Raw genomic sequence first — 20,485 nt, forward strand, 5'->3', positions numbered from 1 at the left:
TTTGGGGGGGGTTTGTACTGCCCTGCCATTTTAGCACCTCAAGAAATGAGATAGGCAGTCGTAAACTAAAAGCTGCGTAAATTCCAGAAAACGTACCTTAGTTTGTAGATGTGACAACTTTTGCGCAAACCAATAAATATACAGTTATTGACTTTTTTTTACCAAAGACATGTGGCTGAATACATTTTGGCCTAAATGTATGACTAAAATTGAGTTTATTGGATTTTTCTAATAACAAAAAGTAGAAAATATAATTTTTTTTCAAAATTTGCGGTCTTTTTACGTTTATATCGCAAAAAATAAAAATCGCAGAGTCAGTCAAATACCTTTAAAAGAAAGCACTATTTGTGGGAAGAAAAGGACGCAAATTTCGTTTGGGTACAACGTTGCATGACCGCGCAATTACCAGTTAAAGCAGCGCAGTGCCAAAGTGTAAAAAGACCTCTGGTCATTTACCAGCAAAATGGTCCGGTCTGAAGGTGGTTAATATTCTACATTATTAATGCTTATTGCTAGCCATCCACAAGATGGCAGTAGATGTGAAGCATAGACCAAGGATTATATTTTATGAATTGTATTTTAGGAATGTTAGTAATAGATTTGTACCACTAGATGTCACTTGCGATTTTTTTTTTTGATTTTTTTTTATTGGGTCTATTTGACCAACTACCACCAGATGGCGCTGTCCTGTGGTGATTTTATATAGGGGATTCGTTTATTTTTTATTCTTATATTTATATATATCTTACCTAGGTTCTGTTATTGGAAGGCTTATCTAATACATTATCTATTATCTATACTATATATTTAGTGTGTTTTTTTTTCACTTTGTTACAATTTATGCAGTTTTTTTCTACTTATGCAACTTTTTTCAAATTTATGCGATTTATTCAATTTTTTTTATTTTTATGCACCTTAAGAATAGTGGATGCATGTTAAGAATATCGGATTCATTTAAATGTATTATTTGTCTGTATATTACTTTTTGATGTCACATTGAAGAATTATCATTAGACATCACTAGATACACATTTTAGGTTGATTAATTGTGTTAATTTATCTACACACTCTAGTTAGCGCCACATACTTGTTATTTATACTACACTGCCTGTACTGACTGAATATAGAGACTACACTGAATATCTAGTCTACACTAAATGCAGAATATAATATATATTAGACTTTGTGTACTGTGTAATATGTGCACATAAAACTGCCAAAGGTACCCTAGGTAAGTCTAGCATTCTCACATAAAACTGCCAAAGGTAAGTCTAGCATTCCCACATAAGCCTGGGTTCACATAGCAGGAGATTTCTGGGGTCTGGTGCAATTTGCACAAAACCGCTGTGCGTCTTTTGGTCCATTTCAGGTCTGAATTCGGGCTGAAATCTGACCTGAAACGGTGAATCAGGATGCACCGGACACCTGCTGTGAGCAGCTTTAAGTAGAGTCAGTCATAAAGAAAATGTAAAAAAAAAAGAAAACAAAGAGATTATTAACTGCTTCTGGACCGTCCAACTCACATTTACTGCAGCATGGCGGCCCAGCTGTGTGAAGCAATGTACCTGTACGTTGTGTCTTCTTCCAGGTCTGGGGCTCGCCAAAGGCAACCCGCTCCCATTGTATTTGGACCCAGCGGGAATCAATCAGTGGGTCCAGCGGACGCGATGTTCACCAGGACATGAGAGGCAGAACAGCAGTCTGCCTATGTAAACAAGGCAGACCGCTGTTCTGTCAGAGAGGAAAATGTCATCAGTACAGTGAGAGTGCATTTTTTTAGCACTGATCACTGTATTAGTGTCACTTAGTGTACGATTTGTCTGCCGCAAATTTCGCAATCCCCACCATAAATTGCTGATCACCACCATTACTATTAGAAATAAAAATTCCATAAAGATATCCCATAGTTTGTAGACACTATACCTTTTGCGCAAACCAAACAATATACGCTTATTGGGATTTTTTTTTTTTACCAAAAATATGTACGGGCCTAAACTGATGAAGAAATTAGATTTTTTACATTTTTTTATTGGCTATGTTCTATAGAAGAAAGTAAAAAATATATTTTTTTTTTGTTTTGTTTTTTGAGAATTGTCGGTGATCAAATACCACCAAAATAAAGCTCTATTTGTGGGAAAAAGTACATACATTTTATTTGTGTACAATGTCACACGACCGCGCAATTGTCAGTTAAAGCAACGCAGTGCCAAATCGCAAGAAATGAAGGGGGTGAAACCATCTGGGACTGAAGTGGTTAAACAGAGCACTAGGGCCCTACATCCCTACATGTATTGTTATTGTCTCTGATGATAGGACGTGTCCTTCATTCTCTAATATTAGACTTTCCTTTTCATTATAACAATCTTGAATGGGGGATCATATCGATGTTCTGTATTCTTCAGGTAGGCGGCATTTCTTAGCCGCTTTGGCACTAGAGCATTTTTTTTTTTTTTCTTGCACACATGTAAAAGTCTACAATTTTGGCTATAAAATTACTTAAAACCTTCAGAACATTCTATATTTTGTGAAAGCAGAGACCTGTAAAACAAAAAGATATTTGCTGCAATTTTTTTACATTGCATTAATATTTGTGCAACTGTTTATTAAGTGCATATTATCAGGAAAAAAAATATAATAAAAATTATTTTAGTGCAAACGCACACAATATAATAATAATCTCAGTGTCTAAAAGGCCTAATTGCACCGCTCAGCACTCAGGACAAAATGAAGTTCCCAAAAAAAATATATATTCAGAAAGCATGTATAATGTATAATGTATAATGTATGATGTATAATGTATGATGTATGATGTATGATGTATGATGTATAATGTATGATGTATGATGTATAATGTATAATGTATGATGTATAATGTATGATGTATAATGTATAATGTATGATGTATAGGACGTAAATCTATGTACATAAAAGCAGCCGCTAATTAAAACATAAATATACACATAAGTAAAAAAAAAGTCCTTAGTCCATATAGACCAGGGGTGTCCAAACTTTTTTCAAAGAGGGCCAGATATGATGAAGTGAACATGCATGAGGACCGACCATTTTGCCCGACATTCTTTGAACCATTAAAATTAAATGCAAATGAACTAATACACTGTCCAAGGAGAATTCTTGTGCTTTTGTGGCCGTGTGGTGAAGAGTCTAAGGATGAACTCGGGCGTGAGATTTGGATATAATGTATTTATAGGGGTATAACACTCACCTTCACTTTAAAAGGAAAGTTTCTAATACAGAGACGGAGTAATGATTTTTCTGGGTCTAAAATAAGGTGTGTAGGTTTTAGTTAAAAGTATAACTAGCCTGTAAAAGTAGAACCAAAGGTGGATTTATTCATTTCAGAGTAAGCTGTTAAGGGAGTTACAGTGGAACCTTGGATTACGAGTAACGCGGTTAATGAGAGCTTTGAAAGACTAGCAACTTTTCTTTTTTAAATCCTGACTCGGTTTGCGAGTGTTGTCTTGCAAAACAAGCAGGATTAAAGCCAATGGGGTGTGCAGTACCGCATTTGGCGGAGATGCGGGGCGCAGGTGACACTCGGAACGGTTCGGAGCCGTTCGGAAATACTGGGAATCACTCGGAAATACTCAGTTTCCGAGTGTTTCGGGGCCCTCCCGAGGGTTTCCGAGTTCAGCTGAGCTGTCCATGAGTATTTCCGAGGCTCTCCAACACGCCTCCCCACCTCTGGACACATGCAGTATTGCATGCAATAGAAGTCAATGCGGAACAAATTATCTTTGTTTCCATTGACTTCTATGGGGAAACTTGCATTGATATGGATCCTGGAATGGATTATGTTCCACTGTATAACCCTTCTCAGTTTCATTTTTCTCATTGTCACCTGTGTCCTATTAGAGAGATGTCCCTTCACTTCCTTCCCTATAGCCAAAACAGAAAGTTAGAGGAAATCCCTGCAAAGTGAGGGGATCCCTGCTTGTCACCAGAACTTGTGTCCCCATTGGAAGATTTCCCCTCTATTCCTGTTCTGGTGACAACCTAAAATTTGGGATTTTCTTTAACTTTTGGTGAAAACAATAAACAGGGCAATTTGAGAGGGTGAATCTCCGTAATTGGGACACAGACAGCAATAAAAACCTGACAGGAGTTCTAATCCCTCCCCAACCTATCCAAAACTAAAATGTTTTGCCTTTAGTTACCTTTTGGTAAGGGGAGACATTTTTTGCGATACGGCACTGGTTTGATTTAACTGACAATTTCACGGTGCGATATTGTACCCAAACAAAATTGCTATATTCCCCCCCCCCCACAAATAGAGTACTTTGGTGGTATTTGATCACCTCTGCAGTTTTTTATTTTTTGCGCTGTAAACAAAAAAACAACAATTTAAAAAAAAAAAATTATTTTCTTTTTGCTATAATGTCTAAAAAAAAAAAAAAAAAAAGGTCTTCCTCAGTTTAGACCAATATGTATTCTTCTACATATTTTTGGTAAAAAAATATAAAAATAAATCGCCATAACGACGTACAGCTACGAGTATAACTGCGGCGGCTGGTCCTCAAATAGTTAAAGAATATTCAACCCAAACCCTTGTTTCCAGTTTTGGATAGAGGGGGTGAGGATTAGAATGTCTGGCAGGTTCCCCTCACCACATTGTCAGGGGGACTGGAAGATTAGATAATCCCTCTAACTGAGCCCTGAATAGTAAGAAAACCCTGAGAGGGGTTCTAACCCTTATTCGCTTAACATAAACTGTAAACATATACTGTATATTTAGATGTGTGTAAATAATTAAATTGATTATCCATAGAGTTGCACAATTCTGGATAAAATGAGAATCACAATTATTTTGCTTACAATAAAGATCACAATTCTCTCCGATTCTGAAGAACTTTTTTATTTTAAAGATTTACAACCCCTGAACATTATATTATCTATCAAGATGACAATAAAATAAGACATAATACTCTTTGCTTCAATTAAACAAGATGGCTGAAAAGATAATAATGTATCTGGGAGCACACACAAAGGTGAATATACAACTCCTATAGACCAGATGATAAACACATTTGGTGCCGCCCTTTACATGAATGAAAAAAAAAAGTCCTTGTGTTGGATGAATAAAGTCCTTTGTGTGACCGACTGTCATGAACTGATGATCCTTTCTTAATGCAAAACCCCCCTGTGACAGTGCGATTTGTCAAAACAAAGAAAGGGAATAATATCCAGCATTCAATTATAAACACTTGTGCCCAAAGTGTTGCACAGAGCTCCTTATCTGTGATATCCCTCCACCATTCTATACACTCACCAGATAGTAAGACATTACAAGCCTTGAGCCATCGCCATAGAACCTGATGACATCATATCCAGAACTGTAGGGGGTTAGGAGGACTTCATGAGGAAACGACAATAGATGGTCTATTAGGCTGATCCCTGAACATGCATGCTCATGAAATGCATCAGAAGAGACCTACACACTGACATCATTGCCACCACGACCTCGTGGTAGGAGTGGCAGCCATCTATTGCCGGTTCCTCGCAAAGTCCTCTTAACCCACTACAGTTCAGGATATGTCCTCACCAGGTTCTATGGCGATGGCTCAAAGCTTGTAATGTCTTACTATCTGGTGAGTGTATAGAATGGTGGAGGGATATCACGGATAAGGAGCTCTGTGCAACACTTTGGGCGCAAGTGTTTATAATTGAATGCTGGATATTATTCCCTTTCTTTGTTTTGACACATCGCACTGTCACAGGGGGCTTTTGCATTAAGAAAGGATCGTCAGTTCACAGCAGTTGGTTACACATAGGACTTTATTTATTTATCTAACACAAGGGCTTTTTTCATTTATGTAAATCACTGCACCAAATTTGTCATGTGCTTCTCTCCTGTCCTTGAAAATATAATTGGCTGAATCATAGAAATGCTGAATTAAGATTGTGTGGGGGGAGGGGTCGAATCGAGATTGCGATCTTTTAACAATAAATCGTGCAGCTCTAGGTGTCCATTAGGCCTTAAAGTGGTTATAAACCCTTACAACCAACTTTGACCTACAGGTAAGCCTAGATTAAGACTTACCTGTAGGTCCAAGAAATATCTCTTAAACCTATACGGTTTAGGAGATATTTACCCGAAGACAGCCACCGCTGTCTATGGTGCATGCGCCGTAGACAGCGGCACACTGGGCAGGCCGCAGATCACGGCGATAGGCCATGAGTGTCGGCTCCCGTGCATATGCGCGGGAGTGACGTCATCGCGGCTGCGGCGAATCACAGCCCTGGAGCCCCAAGACCCGGAAGTCGCTCCGGGATCCATGGCAGCGGCGAAGAGGAAGACGGAGGACCGCTTCTGAGGCATCGTTCTCAGGTAAGTTATTCATAATGAGCTAGTATGCTATGCATACTAGCTCATTATGCCTTTGCCTTACAGGGTGTTGCCTTTACTTCCTCTTTAAAGGGGTTGTAAAGACAATTTTTTTTTTTTTAAATAACAAACATGTTATACTTGCCTCCACTGTGCAGCTCGTTTTGCACAGAGTGACCCCAAACCTGCTCTTCTGGGGTCCCTCTGCGGCTGTCTCAGCTCCTCCCCACAAGAACTAACCACCTTCATGCAAACTCTCTCACATGGTGGTTAGTTCTTGCGGGCGCGCTCCCTTAATACGGGCGGCGCCTATAGCTGCTCACTGTATCACTTGGCCCTGGCGCACCTTGTCATTGGATGTGATTGACAGCAGTGCGAGCCAATGGCTGCGCTGCTTTCAATCCATCCACTCTAGCCAATCAACGGCCAGGCTGAGCTGCGAAGAGGACATCGGGGTAGGGATGCCACCTGTTTTTCAAGCCAAACCCGAACATTTTCGTGGCGCACGGCAATTTTTCTGTAGTACACGATATATAGGATTGTAAAATAGTAGATTAGGGTATCCCCGCGCTATCACCAAGGGCCTAAATTATTAAGGGTAGGTTGCAGCAAACCACCGGCAGAGGTATAAACCCTAACCCCCAGATAGTATATTTAAAAATCAAATAAATGGTGTTGCGCTACCTGAACTATACTGAATTAAAATTAAAGTGCCTTATACTTATGTAAATGATATCCGTGTTACTAAGTGATAATAAATAATAATAAATGGTGTTGCACTACCTGAAAAGGTTGGGCTAAACTATACTAAATGAAAATTAAAGTGCCTTATGCTTATGTGAATAATAACAGTGTTACTGAGTGACACTCCCGAGAGCAATGTCTCCTTCTATTAAGTGGTATTTCTTCCTTTTGGGTAAATATATATAATAAAAAATAAAACAACCTCCAATGTTATACAATTAGGTATTATGCACAATAAATATGAAAATAATCCAAAATGTGAAGTATCTCCAACAAATTAACCTGTGAATAATCAATAAAATAAAATATCCAATCTGTTACAGATAATACACCAAAAGTGTCATGTGCTTTAAATGTTCAAGTGAATATCTCCAAGATAATAAACTCATAAAACACGGATATCCTTTACATAAGTATAAGGCACTTTCATTTTAATTCAGTATAGTTCAGGTAGCGCAACACCATTTATTTGATTTTTAAATAGGATTGTAAAATACCTTGGGTTACCCAAAAAGAGTAGTAATGAGGTGTGCTACGGTGAACAGTGGCTGTGGCCAAATTGCATTAACAGTGGGGGGGGGGGGACTTAAAAGGCCATGGTTAAATAAAACAAAAGCATTAGTGTACCCATAAAATATGATTTGATTAATAAAAGAAATGTCAGTGAAAATAGCCTACCTTAAAAGTGGACAGAGCAGATGATGGTGTCAGTAGGGCAGTGGACAGTGTCACCCGGTGAGAACTGTATATATGGATGGTGTATGTATAGTATATGGAGAGGGGGAGGGGGGGTGTATATATAGTGTATGGTGGGGGGAAGGGGGGTAGTATGTATGGTGGGGGGAGGGGGTAGTATGTATAGTGTATGGTGGGGGAGGGGGGTGTATGTATAGTGTATGGTGGGGGAGGGGGTGTATGTATAGTGAATGGTGGGGGAGGGGGGTGTATGTATAGTGTATGGTGGGGGAGGGGGGTGTATGTATAGTGTATGGTGGGGGGAGGGGGGTGTATGTATAGTGTATGGTGGGGGGAGGGGGTGTATGTATAGTGTATGGTGGGGGGAGGGGGGTGTATGTATAGTGTATGGTGGGGGGAGGGGGGTGTATGTATAGTGTATGGTGGGGGAGGGGGGGTGTATGTATAGTGTATGGTGGGGGGAGGGGGGTGTATGTATAGTGTATGGTGGGGGGAGGGGGGTGTATGTATAGTGTATGGTGGGGGAGGGGGGTGTATGTATAGTGTATGGTGGGGGAGGGGGGGTGTATGTATAGTGTATGGTGGGGGGAGGGGGGTGTATGTATAGTGTATGGTGGGGGGAGGGGGGTGTATGTATAGTGTATGTATGGTGGGGGAGGGGGGTGTATGTATAGTGTGTGGTGGGGGGAGGGGGAGGTGTATGTATAGTGTATGGTGGGGGAGGGGGGGTGTATGTATAGTGTATGGTGGGGGGAGGGGGGTGTATGTATAGTGTGTGGTGGGGGGAGGGGGGTGTATGTATAGTGTATGTATGGTGGGGGGAGGGGGGTGTATGTATAGTGTATGTATGGTGGGGGAGGGGGGTGTATGTATAGTGTATGGTGGGGGGAGGGGGGGTGAATGTATAGTGTATGGTGGGGGGAGGGGGGGTGAATGTATAGTGTATGTGAAGGGAGGGGGGTGTATGGTGGGGGGGTGTATGGTTGGGGGGTGTATGTATAGTGTATGGTGGGGGGATGGGGGATGTATGTATAGTGTGTGGTGGGGGGAGGGGGTGTATGAATAGTGTATGGTGGGGGGGTGTATGTATAGTGTATGGTGGGGGGAGGGGGTGTATGGTGGGGGGGTGTATGTATAGTGTATGGTGGGGGGAGGGGGGTGTATGGTGGGGGGTCACCCTTATTTCTCAGGATATATTATATGCTGTGTGATATATAACCATCTGTGTATCTTTCTCTCTATCAGACAGTCACACTCTGCGGTATTATCTCACTGGAGTCTCCTCTCCGGGATCCGGACTCCCTGCGTTCTCTACAGTCGGATATGTTGATGATAAGGAGATAGCAAATTATAACAGTGACACTCGTCGGTATCTTCCCAGGACTGAGTGGATGAAGAAAGTGGAATCTGATTACTGGGATGAACAGACACAAATAAGTCGGAGCACTGAGTCTGTTTTCAAGCACAATGTACAGACAGCGATGAGTCGATTCAACCAGACTGGAGGTGAGAGAATTTTTACACTCTGATGGATTTGATGATAAATATAAACCAAAGTTCTATTTAATATTTTTATGTGCAAAACAAAGTCCCTCTGCACAGTATATATAGAAGGTGAAATGAGTTGAGTACTGGAAGGTCACCATTCCATTATAGTCAGTATGATGTCTGTACGGCACTCACTAATGTCCCTCAATGTATTATACACAGCAATGATCCCACATGGAGTGTTGTGATGTCATCACATGTGCCGTGTGAAGATTGCGGTTATTGGTGGAGATGAGGTTCAGGTTTATCATTAATTCACAGCAATTTTCAGGGTTATAATTGGTTCAAAAATTGCACATTTTTGCCCAAAAACCTTTAAGGCTCCGGGCACACGGGCTTAAAAAAATGCTGTTTCTATGGGAGTTTTACCTGTAGAAGCAGCTCAGTGTCACCCGATGTTTCCTGCACATTAGGACCATTACAGGTGTATTTTAACCACTTGCTTACTGGGCACTTAAACCCCCCTCCTGCCCACACCAATTTTTAGCTTTCAGCTCTGTCACACTTTGAATGGCAATTGCACGGTCATGCTACAGTCTACCCAAATTACAGTTTTAGCTTTTTTTTTTTCCACACAAATGGAGCTTTTTGTTTAGTGGTATTTAATCAGCACTTGGGTTTTTTTTTTTTTTTGCTAAACAAACAAAAAAAGACAGATTTTTGAAAAAAAAATAAAGTTTCATAGTTTGTTATAAAATTTTGCAAACTGGTAATTTATCTCCTTCATTGATATTCGCTGATGAGGGTGCACTGATAAGGCGACACTGATGGGCACAGATAAGGCGTTACTGATGGGTGTAACTGATGGGCACTGGTAGGTGGTATTGATAGGCAGCACTGGTGATGAGGCATTGATTGGTGACATTTATAGGTGACACTGTGGGCACTGATAGGTGGTGCTGGTGGGCACTGGTAAGTGACATTGTGGGCACTGATGGGTGGTACTGTGGGCACTGGTAGGTGGCAAAGAAGCCTCTGCAGAGGCTCTCCAGATCGAAACTGCTGTCCCTCTCACAGCCACCGGTGATCGGCTTTTTATTTTTTCTCTCCTCACATTAGTGCCACAGTACCAGCATGAGGAGAAAAAATAGCAGATTACCAGCTCTGTTTACATCACATGATCAGCTGTCATTGGTAGACAGCTGATCACATGGTAAGAGGTCGGGATCACGGGGGCGAGCAGGCCACGCAAGCACAGAAGGATGTCTATGGACGCCCTCCTGGCAAATTAGGTCCACGCTGTAGCCATCTTTTGGCTATAGTGCGGACAGGAGGTGGTTAACCGGTTCCCAAATGGCACCTGTATAAATAAGTCGTCAGGATGGCACGGCTGGGCAAAGTAACATACCCATACGTTGCTTTGAATTTCCTGCCGTGCCCGCACGGGCCTGCCACGAGCTCCGTGAACCTGCCCACGGGTCCCGCGGACTCAATCGCTGCAGGGATACCCGCAATCATGTCACGGAGCTCAAGAACAGAACCAACGTAAACAACATCTCCCTGTTCTGACTAGTGACAGCACACTGATTGTCTGCTCCTTGTCATCGGTAGCAGCGATCAGTGTGATGTCACACACAGCCCACCCCCCAGACAGAAACGCGGCCCTAGGAACACTTAACCCCTCCCCGCCCCCTAGTGGTTAACCCCTTTACTGCCAGTAGCATTTTTACAGTAATCAATGCAATTTTATAGTATCGATCGATGTATTAATGCCAATGGTCCCAAAAATGTGTCAAAATTGTCCGATGTGTCTGCCAGCATAAAAATCGCTGATCACCGCCATTACTAGTAAAAAAAAATTATTAATAAAAATGCCATAAAGCTATCCCCTATTTTTTAAACACTATAACTTTTCCGCAAACCAATCAATCGCTTTTTGTGTTTTTATTTTTTTTACCAAAAATATGTAGAAGAATACGTATAGGCCTAAACAGAGGGAAAAAAATTTTTTTATACTTTTTTTGGGGGATATTTATTATAGGAAAAAGTAAAAAATAATGAATTTTTTTCAAAATTGTCGCTTTTTTTGTTTATAGCGCAAAAAATAAAAACCGCAAGGGTGAACAAATACCACCAAAAGAAAGCTCTATTTGTGAGGAAAAAAGGACGTCAATTTTGTTTGGGTGCCATGTCGCACGACCGCGCAATTGTGTTAAAGCGGCGCAGTGCCGAATCGCAAAAAAACGCTCTGGTCGGGAAGGGGGTAAATCCTTCCGGGGCTGAAGTGGTTAAGCTCAACGTTTAGAGGCAGGAAAAAACCCTTCTGGTTTGCGTTTCTGATTGGAGCTTTCTGGCAGAAAAAAAATGCAAAACTCTGAAACTCATCTAAGCTTTGTACAAAAAATGATCTATATGGACGTTTTTTTCTGCCAAGGGACCTGACTTTTTTTAAGCCCAGTGTGCAATGGAGCCTGAGACTCACTGCCAGAAATGAGGAACATCCCATAATGATCAACTGAAACCAATAATCTGAAGGATTGGATAATCCGGCCCCCTCACTATAAAATGGTGGGATCACAGCAGCCATATTGTCAGTGTGTGTTGTTAGGGGGAAGTGACAATTCTGTATAAGGACAGATTCATCAATAATGTACATATGTCTACATATGCAGTTACTACATTTCATTTTGTTGATGGGTTTAGATGGTTTAAGCGGAATTTCATTTTAAATGGTGACTGCATGTACACAGAGCAACACCCATCCCCTGAGCCTGTTTGATTGGTATAGGATACAGATAATATGGCAGCATACCTCCTTACTTTAGCACTTGAGAAACTGTATGATACAATACAGATCTCCCTATGAATAGTGATGGATGTGATCCGGGATAACAGGTCCTGTTCTAGTAAAACCCGTCAGCTGCACAGGACAGTTATTACATAAACAGATCCCAGCAGACAGGAATCCCAGTGACAGCAGACATTTCCTTCATATCAGTGATAGGAGAACAGCAGATCTCCAGCTGCAGTAGAACTACAAGTCCCAGCAGGCAATGCCATCTCCCTGGTGACTTTCTTCCCTCATTGAGTGTGGGGCAGGGATGGGATTTGTAGTTTCCCAGCAGTTGGAGCTGTGCTGTGTGGAGGATCCTGTCTCTGTACAGAGGTAAGTGGCCAGTGCTGTGTGGAGGATCCTGTCTCTGTACAGAGGTAAGTGGCCAGGAGATGAGCATTACTCCGACTCCATGACTTGTGACATCATCAGATCAGACTGAGGATGAGGGATGACAGATATAGAAGATATCGGGGTTAGAGGTCAACTGATATGAGTTTTTCACTGGCCAATGCCGATATTTAGAAATCACGGCGACGATGGCCGATATATGATGCCGATTTTGTGTGTGGGTGTTTTTCAGGTGCTTTTAGCCTAAAAATAGCACCTGTAAAGTGCCTGCAAAACGGCTCCCCTGCAGTCTGTGTCAAAGTCCGAGTGCTTTCACACGGAGGCGATGCGCTGGCAGGATGTTAAAAAAAGTCCTGCAAACAGCACGTTTGGAGTGATGTATGCCGCTCCTCCACCACTTCTGCCCATTGAAATGAATGGGTACCACTGCCAAAGCGCAGGCAATGCAATTTGGCAGCGGCGCTTCACAGGCGCATTTAACCTCTTCCTGGGTTATAAGTGCCCCGCTAGCAGCCGAATAACGCCGCTAAAATGATGGTAAAGCGCCGCTAAATCTAGTAGCGTTTTACCGTCAACACCTGCCCGCTACAGTGTGAAAGCAGCCTTAAGTAATCAGTAATACAGCAAATTTCTTACATTTAAACATTTATTAAACAAAACAAACCTCCAATCCGTTCACTTGTATGTATAATTTAGATATAAAATTAAAAGAAAACTATATATTAAATACACAAAAACAGGTAATCAAAACTTTTGGATGAAAAAATTGGGCTAACTTTTCTGTTTTCATTTTTATTTTTTTATTTTTTTAATCATTAGTGTCTTTTTTCAAAAAAAAATGCGTTTGAAAGACCTCTACGCAAATGCTGTGTGACAGAAAATATTGTAACAACTGCTATTTTATTCCCTAGGGTCTCTGCTAAAAAAAATATATAATTTTTGGGGCTTCTGAGTGATTTTCTAGCAGAAAATACTGGATTCTTACTTGTAAGCAACAAGTGTCAGAAAAGATTTAATCTTTAAATGGTTAAACTGAGAATTCCTACACACGGAGTTGAGTTCATTCAGAAGTGTAAACATTTTATCTCTTTAGAGCCTCACACAGGGCCAACGCGACTTTTGGAGGCAACTTGGACACGACTTGGGGCGACTTACAACATGACTTTAGGTCGCCCCAGGCCAGCCCAATCAGAGAATGAGCTCTCAAAGTGGAACTCCACGCCAAGTTATTTTTTTTAAAAATGGCGTGGATTCCCCCTCCGGGAGCATACCAGGCCCTTGGGTCTGGTATGGATTTTAAGGGGAACCCCCCCGGACAGTACCAGGCCGCATGCCCTCAACATGGGGGGATTAGTGCTTTGGGGAAGGGAGGCACCCTGCGGGCCCTCGCCACCCCAAAGCACCTTGTCCCCATGTTGATGAGGACAAGGGCCTCTTCTCGACAATCCTGGCCGTTGGTTGTCGGGGTCTGCAGGCGGGGGACTTATCGGAATCCGGGAGCCCCCTTCACCCCCCCACCCTATGTGAATGAGTAAGGGGTATATCGTACCCCTACATATTCACCTGGGGAAAAAGTGTAAAAAACAAAAAAAACACTACACAGGTTTTAAAAGTAATTTATTAATCTGCTCCGGGAGCGTCGGGGGTCTTCTTCCGACTTCTCCCGGTGTCCGGCCTCTTCTCTCGCTCTCCGGCATCTTCTCCCGGGCTCCTCCGCTGTCTTCTTGGAGCTCTTTTACTAGCGGAGGAACCCGGTCTCCTCTGTCCTCTGTCCTTCTTCTCTCTTCTCTCACCTTTTCTTCTTCCGATGTTGACACGGCGCTGTCTTCCGCTGTACTGGCTTGTGCGACGTGCGCGGCGACTTATATAGGTATGGGGCGTGGTGACCGGGTGATGTCACATGGTGACCCCGCCCCATACCTATAAAAGTCACCGCTCACGTCGCACAAGCCAGTACAGCAGAAGACAGCGCTGTGTCAACATCGAAAGAAGAAGGAAGGACAGAGGAGACCGGGCTCCTCCGCTAGTAAAAGAGCTCCAAGAAGACAGCGGAGGAGCCCGGGAGAAGACGCCGGAGAGCGGGAGAAGAGGTCGGACACCGAGAGAAGTCGGAAGAAGACCCCCGACGCCCCCGGAGCAGATTAATAAATTACTTTTAAAACCTGTGTAGTGTTTTTTTTTTGACACTTTTTCCCCAGGTGAATGGGTAGGGGTGCGATGTACCCCTTACTCATTCACATAGGGTGGAGCGGGCCTGAATCTGGGGGCCCCCTTATTAAAGGGGCACCCGGATTCCAATAAGCCCCCACCCACAGACCCCGACAACCAATGGCCAAGGTTGTCGGGAAGAGGCCCTTGTCCTCATCAACATGGGGACAAGGTGCTTTGGGGTGGGGGGGGCTGCAAATAAACGACATTTTATGATGCACAATTTTTCTTTTTGTTCGCCCTTAAAGTCCCGCTGCACCGGGGGGTACTTGTGTCTCTTTTTAGGGTCCTTATACCCTTGTTAATGACCTTGGAAATTGCCTGCAGAATATCAGTGTTGCCTGTCCACAAATGACCCCACACCTGAGCTGCAGCCACTATGGGGTGGACCTCGAACAAGGCAGACATCTGAGAACCCAGGAATTGCCCGACACTCGTCCTGCCAGCCATTGTGTGCCAAAAATAGCTGCATAGCCTCTAGTGGCTGCAGCATCAGTGATGACCTGGAAAGAAGACACCGAAACAGCAGAAATAAACATGGAAATGCTGTTCCAATGCTGAAGGAATTCATCCCACATGCGTAGGTCAGACAAGGACGCTGCGTCTAACTTGACCCTAGAAACAGAGTCAGGGGCTGAGGGTAATAACGCCTGTAACCGGGGAATGATCCTCAAGTTTAACATGCCCAATAGTGACTGCAAATCTTTCCAGGAAATGGCTTGCGAAACTGTAAAACCATGGATTCGATCCCTGATCCTTGCCAATTTATCTGCTGGCAGACTTGCCTGCATGGACCAAGAATCTAACACAATTCCCAAAAAGGTCAGAGTGGTAGCTGGGCCTTCCATTTTCTTACTTGACGATGGCACATCAAGAGCAGAAAACAGCCACGAGCTTCTGCAGATCAGTGGGTGCGCGGCTCAAACTTTCCATCAGGAGGAAATCATCCAAATAGTGGATAACTTCCTGACAGAGTTCCCTATGCATGAGAATCCAAGCACTTTGGCAAAGACATCAAAAAGCCAAGGGCTGCTTTTGGACCCAAAAGTGAGCTTAGTTTTGAAATAGTACACCCCCCCACTTAATGCCATTCCACTGCCAGAGAGAAGGTAAAATAGGGAGAAGCTTGAAAGCATCTGAAATGCCTGATTTAAACATCCAAGCATTCCTACCTATGCAGATGATACTCTGGATTGCTTGGTCCACAGATGCATATTTAAGTGACAACTCCGCATGTGCCCAGTCTGAATTCCTTAATCCCATCAGAGAACAATGAGGGGCTGACAAATTGTAAATTAAATTAAGTTTATTAGAACATTTCCCCTTAACCAAGCCAAGGGGGTTGACCCTCCAATTATAAAAAGGCGGTGTGGAAAAAGGCCCAATGATGAAGCTTGGACTGGAGTAGCAAGTCCACCGCCTCCGGGTCTGCTACTGCTGACAACAGATTTCTACACTCAAACATTCCCTGAGGTAATGTAATGAAACCTGTGTGAAAACCACGAGTGAACCCTTCCACCAAATATTGACAAAACATGGGGGAGGATGGGAAGCCAGACAGGCCTTTAAGAGATATTGATGCAGCTTAGTCATGAGGGTTTCACCTGCTTCAGTGAACAGGCAGATTTGGGGTGTGCCCTATAGCAGCTGGCACAGACATGTAGGAGGCAGCACTGGCTGTAATTTCATGAACCATGATTAAAATTACAAATCTGTGACCTGCCTAGAAACTGAATTGGGCAGCCAAGTTTGTCAAAGGCAATCAAATGAGCTGGGGTTGGTAACAGACTTGATGGCACCTTGGAGGTACCTGGAACAGCAGGGGTCCCATGATCGGGCACCAGTAGGTGGTATGTGTTGAAGACTGACATGTGGCACAGGAGACCTCAACCTGGCAAAATGGCGACAAAAAAGCTCAGTATCCACATTGCTCCAGTGAGTCATCACCTGGTGCTGGGCAAAAATGGCTGCCGCCTTAGCAGAGAAAGAACGATGATACTCGTAGAAGGCTGATCCCCCGTATTTTTGCCCCAACTCCACTACAGCATAAAGGTAGAGATCAAGCTCCTCCCTCCTTTGAGGACTATCCGAGCAAATAACATCCCTAAAAATGCTAAAATCTAGAACAAAGTCTGGAATGGAGAGTTTGCGATTAAGCCTATGGTTCCTAGTCTTGACTACCACCGAGACCTCACCACAAGCATATGACTTATTGTCAGCAATGTTGTGAGCCGCTATCAACAGGGAAGCTAAATTGACATCTTTGGCATCCAAAATGTCCTTTTTGATATTAGCCGGGATGAAATGGGCCGGAGTAACCGACAACGAGCTGGTGGTTTTACCTGCGACTAACGGACCGATCAAGGTTGATACAGAGACTGCTGACATGCTGGGGACGACAGGTGCCTCCGGAGCCGGGCATGGAGGGCTCTCTAAGACCTCCACCCTTGCCCTGGTAACTCTTGAAAGGATGTTGCCAATAAACTTAGAGTGGATTTGTGTGAGGAACGACCCGACTGAAAAAAGGGTGACTTGCTCAGGAACGGAACCTGATGTACTAGGGGTCAAGAGTCTGAAAAGTACCGCTTTGCTCGCTGACGCTGGGTAAGAGATACCCCTGCTCTGTAATTCAGCCATCAATCTGGGAATGGTCCAGGACCTCAGGGAGGGTGTACTGCCATGTTCAGAACCTCTAGCCGGAGACCAAGGGATGGATGCAAAATCCTTGATGTCTGCCGCCTGAGACATGACTTAATTGACATAAGGTGATGGTGAATTAGTAAATTTAACCATCCGGACTGAAATCGTGTCAGCTTGTGACATTGAAATGATTAGAGAGTGATTAAAACATGAAAATGATACCCCCCTTTTTTATATATTGTGTGTGTGTGTGTGTGTGTATGTGTGTGTGTATGTGTATATATATATATATATATATATGTGTGTATATATATATATATATATATATATATATGTGTATATATATATATATATATATGTGTGTGTATATATATATATATATATATATATATATATATATATATATATATATATATATATATATATATATGTATATATATGTGTATATGTATGTATATGTGTGTGTGTGTGTGTGTATATATGTGTATATATATTAGAGCTGCCACGACGAGTCGACGTGCGTGCAGGGCGTCGATGCATCACACTGCTCCATGTCTCCCGCTCTCCTCCGTGCTGCCGCCCCCTCTCTTGCCCCCCTCTCTTCTCCCCCTCCGTGCATCTGTCCCCCTCTCTTCTCTACCCCTCTGTGCATCTGTCCCCCTCTCTTCTCTCCCCCTCTGTGCATCTGTCCCCCTCTCTCTTCTCTGTGTCCTCTTTGCAGGGAATGAAAGAGCAAGTAAACTCATCAGGGATTACTTCCTCTTTAAGACCCCTGATATATCACCATAGCCCCCCCAACAGGGCTGATAAATTGCAATAAATAACACAAAAAAATGTAAATAATAATAAAAAAAACACACTGACACTTTCCCTACACACCCTCCCCCTTAAAAAAAGAAAGCATTGTAAAAAATAAATTATAAACATTCATGAACAGAAAATAAAAAGCTAAGATAAAAAAATAAAAAAAAAATAAAAAAATATATATATATATTTCTTTTATCTTAAGTTTGCAAAAAATAAGTACATAAAAAAAAAAAAAGGTAAGATAAAAGAATATAACTAGTACATACATATATTGTATATATGTACTTAGATTGTTTTATCTTACCTTTTTTTTATGTACTTATTTTTTGCAAAGTTAAGATAAAAGAATATATATGTATGTACTAGTTATATTCTTTTATTTTACCCTTTTTTTTATGTACTTATTATTTTTTGTAAAGTTATCCAAAGGATTAATTAGCTAATCAAAAAAAACCCACTGGATTAATTAAAATAAAATAAAAAAATCATCTGGTCGATGACTAATCGAAAAAATAATCGATAGATTAGTCGACAGACAAACTAATCGTTAGTTGCAGCTCTAATATATATTATATAATGTGGTGCAAGTGGGTTGCCAGTGACATTCGTGTAAAACAGACTGAAAATGTGTCAGTAAGTGAAATGAAAAGAGTCACCTGAGGCGTAGCAGGTAATTATAAATATACACTCAGGCCTCAAACCTAAAACAGGTCAGGTAAGATATCCGAATAGTGAAATGTAAAACGTATGACGTATGTGGAACGGATGTGCAAAACTTGCCACCGCAAAAGTCAATAAAAAACTTTCATCTCAAGCCGTTCATATATATAAACGTGATTGGTAACCCAAGTGACGGTGAAATGCCTTTAACCCTAATATAGCCATGGAGTGATGAAAAGTAGCTCATGGAAAACAGTATAACACCTACCTGAAACACGCTGGAGCTTGAAATAAAATGTGAAAACCCCTGGTTCCTGACCAACATGCAGTGAAACCCGGCGGATATGTAGAAATGAAACAACGGAACGGAACATACCAAAGCTATCCTTCTAAAACAAATGCTAGAATATGAACAACACAGGTTTTAAGAAATGAAACGCAACATAACTAAGAGAAAATAGACTCCCGGTGGAGGTGGTCCAGACACCATGTACCGTGTGTACCTTACCCAGCTGACCGTGGGGTGCCTAGGTGCAATCTGGTAGGTACCCCCGACACCCCCCTCCCCCAGTGATGCGGATAAAAGTGCACTGGCCGACAGTATAAACAAAAGGTGGTGAGTGGCGAAAAGCAAAACCTGAAAGAAATGAGCGAATGATGTGCGAGTGATGTGTGAGAGGCCCTGTCATCACAAGAGACCATCAAAACTGATCACCCCCATGTTACCCATGAAACATGACATGTAAGCTAGCGATGGTGTCACGCTGTGATAACTGATGGGAGAAACCTTAGCCTACCCATGACTGTAAACAAAAACAAGTATGGTTTATTATTATTCACCAATCTGTGAAAAAAAAACCCTGAGAACCGAGAGAAAAATATGAACCCCCCGGGCCCTGAATGTCACGCAGAAATGAGCACTACAAGAATCAAAAAGACAAGCAAACAAGAGGCTCCCACCTGCCAATGAAAGAAAAAGCCTAGAGGATGATAAACATGAAGTCTAACAGAACCAACCAAGTCTCATGTGACACACTCCCCGCAACCCCCTTCCCCTTCTTCTTCTTTTTTGTGGGGTATCACAAACTCCATAATATTACACACAACCGGGAAAATGACATCACCAAGCAAACCGTTAAAAAAAAAAAACACCTGAAATGCCACAACCCGCCATGCCTCAGCGACACCCAGGAAACATCTGAAAGAAAAGGGGGGGAGGGGGGCGAATCATATATCTGTTCCATAAGTAAATACACATGCAAAACTGACAGTTACCCCCACCTTCTAAGAAAACATGGTACATCTCTCAAAAAAACACACATTTTTAGTTATTTTTTTCTACGTTTAGTTTACACGTGTTGGAAGTGGAGGGCCACCCTGAAAAACAAAAGTACATAAAAAAATTAGCAAAAATATATATATATATATATATATTTTTTTTTTAAACTTACCAGAAATGCCTGTTGCTAGGCATATCGTCCTAATCTGCCTCTTTCTCCTCCGTGCGGTGTCTTCTGGGTAATGGGTCGCGCTGTGTTCTGGGAAATGTGTGTCCCAGAACACAGAGCACCCCATTCACAAAGCGCTGCGTGACTCGCGCATGCGCAGTAGGAAACGGGCAGTGAAGCCGCAAGGCTCCACTGCCTGTTTCCCTTAATTGAAATGGTGGCACCGGGACCCAAGAGCCGAGCGATGGTTAGTCTGCTTATTAAAAG

At 42.4% G+C, this 20,485-nt stretch overlaps 3 protein-coding genes across 5 annotated transcripts in view; all 3 read left to right on the forward strand.

Moving 5' to 3' along the window:
* The window catches only part of LOC143984050 (class I histocompatibility antigen, F10 alpha chain-like), a 692,198-nt gene that overhangs the window by 611,459 nt on the left and 60,254 nt on the right, over positions 1–20,485 (forward strand). For both annotated transcript variants that reach the window (XM_077484346.1, XM_077484337.1), the window contains exon 2: positions 9,029–9,289. In XM_077484346.1, the coding sequence (XP_077340472.1) occupies positions 9,029–9,289 (261 nt within the window). The remainder of the gene's footprint in view (positions 1–9,028; positions 9,290–20,485) is intronic.
* Positions 1–20,485, forward strand: part of LOC143984059 (class I histocompatibility antigen, F10 alpha chain-like) — a 682,453-nt gene that overhangs the window by 598,162 nt on the left and 63,806 nt on the right. The window lies entirely within an intron of this gene.
* LOC143984105 (class I histocompatibility antigen, F10 alpha chain-like) overlaps positions 1–20,485 on the forward strand; it is a 907,941-nt gene that overhangs the window by 194,900 nt on the left and 692,556 nt on the right. The gene's annotated exons all lie outside the window — the stretch shown is intronic.

Source organism: Lithobates pipiens, unplaced genomic scaffold (genome assembly GCF_037356315.1).
Source record: "Lithobates pipiens isolate NorthernLeopardFrog02 unplaced genomic scaffold, aLitPip1_a1.2 Scaffold_1, whole genome shotgun sequence".
NCBI lineage: Eukaryota > Metazoa > Chordata > Amphibia > Anura > Ranidae > Lithobates > Lithobates pipiens.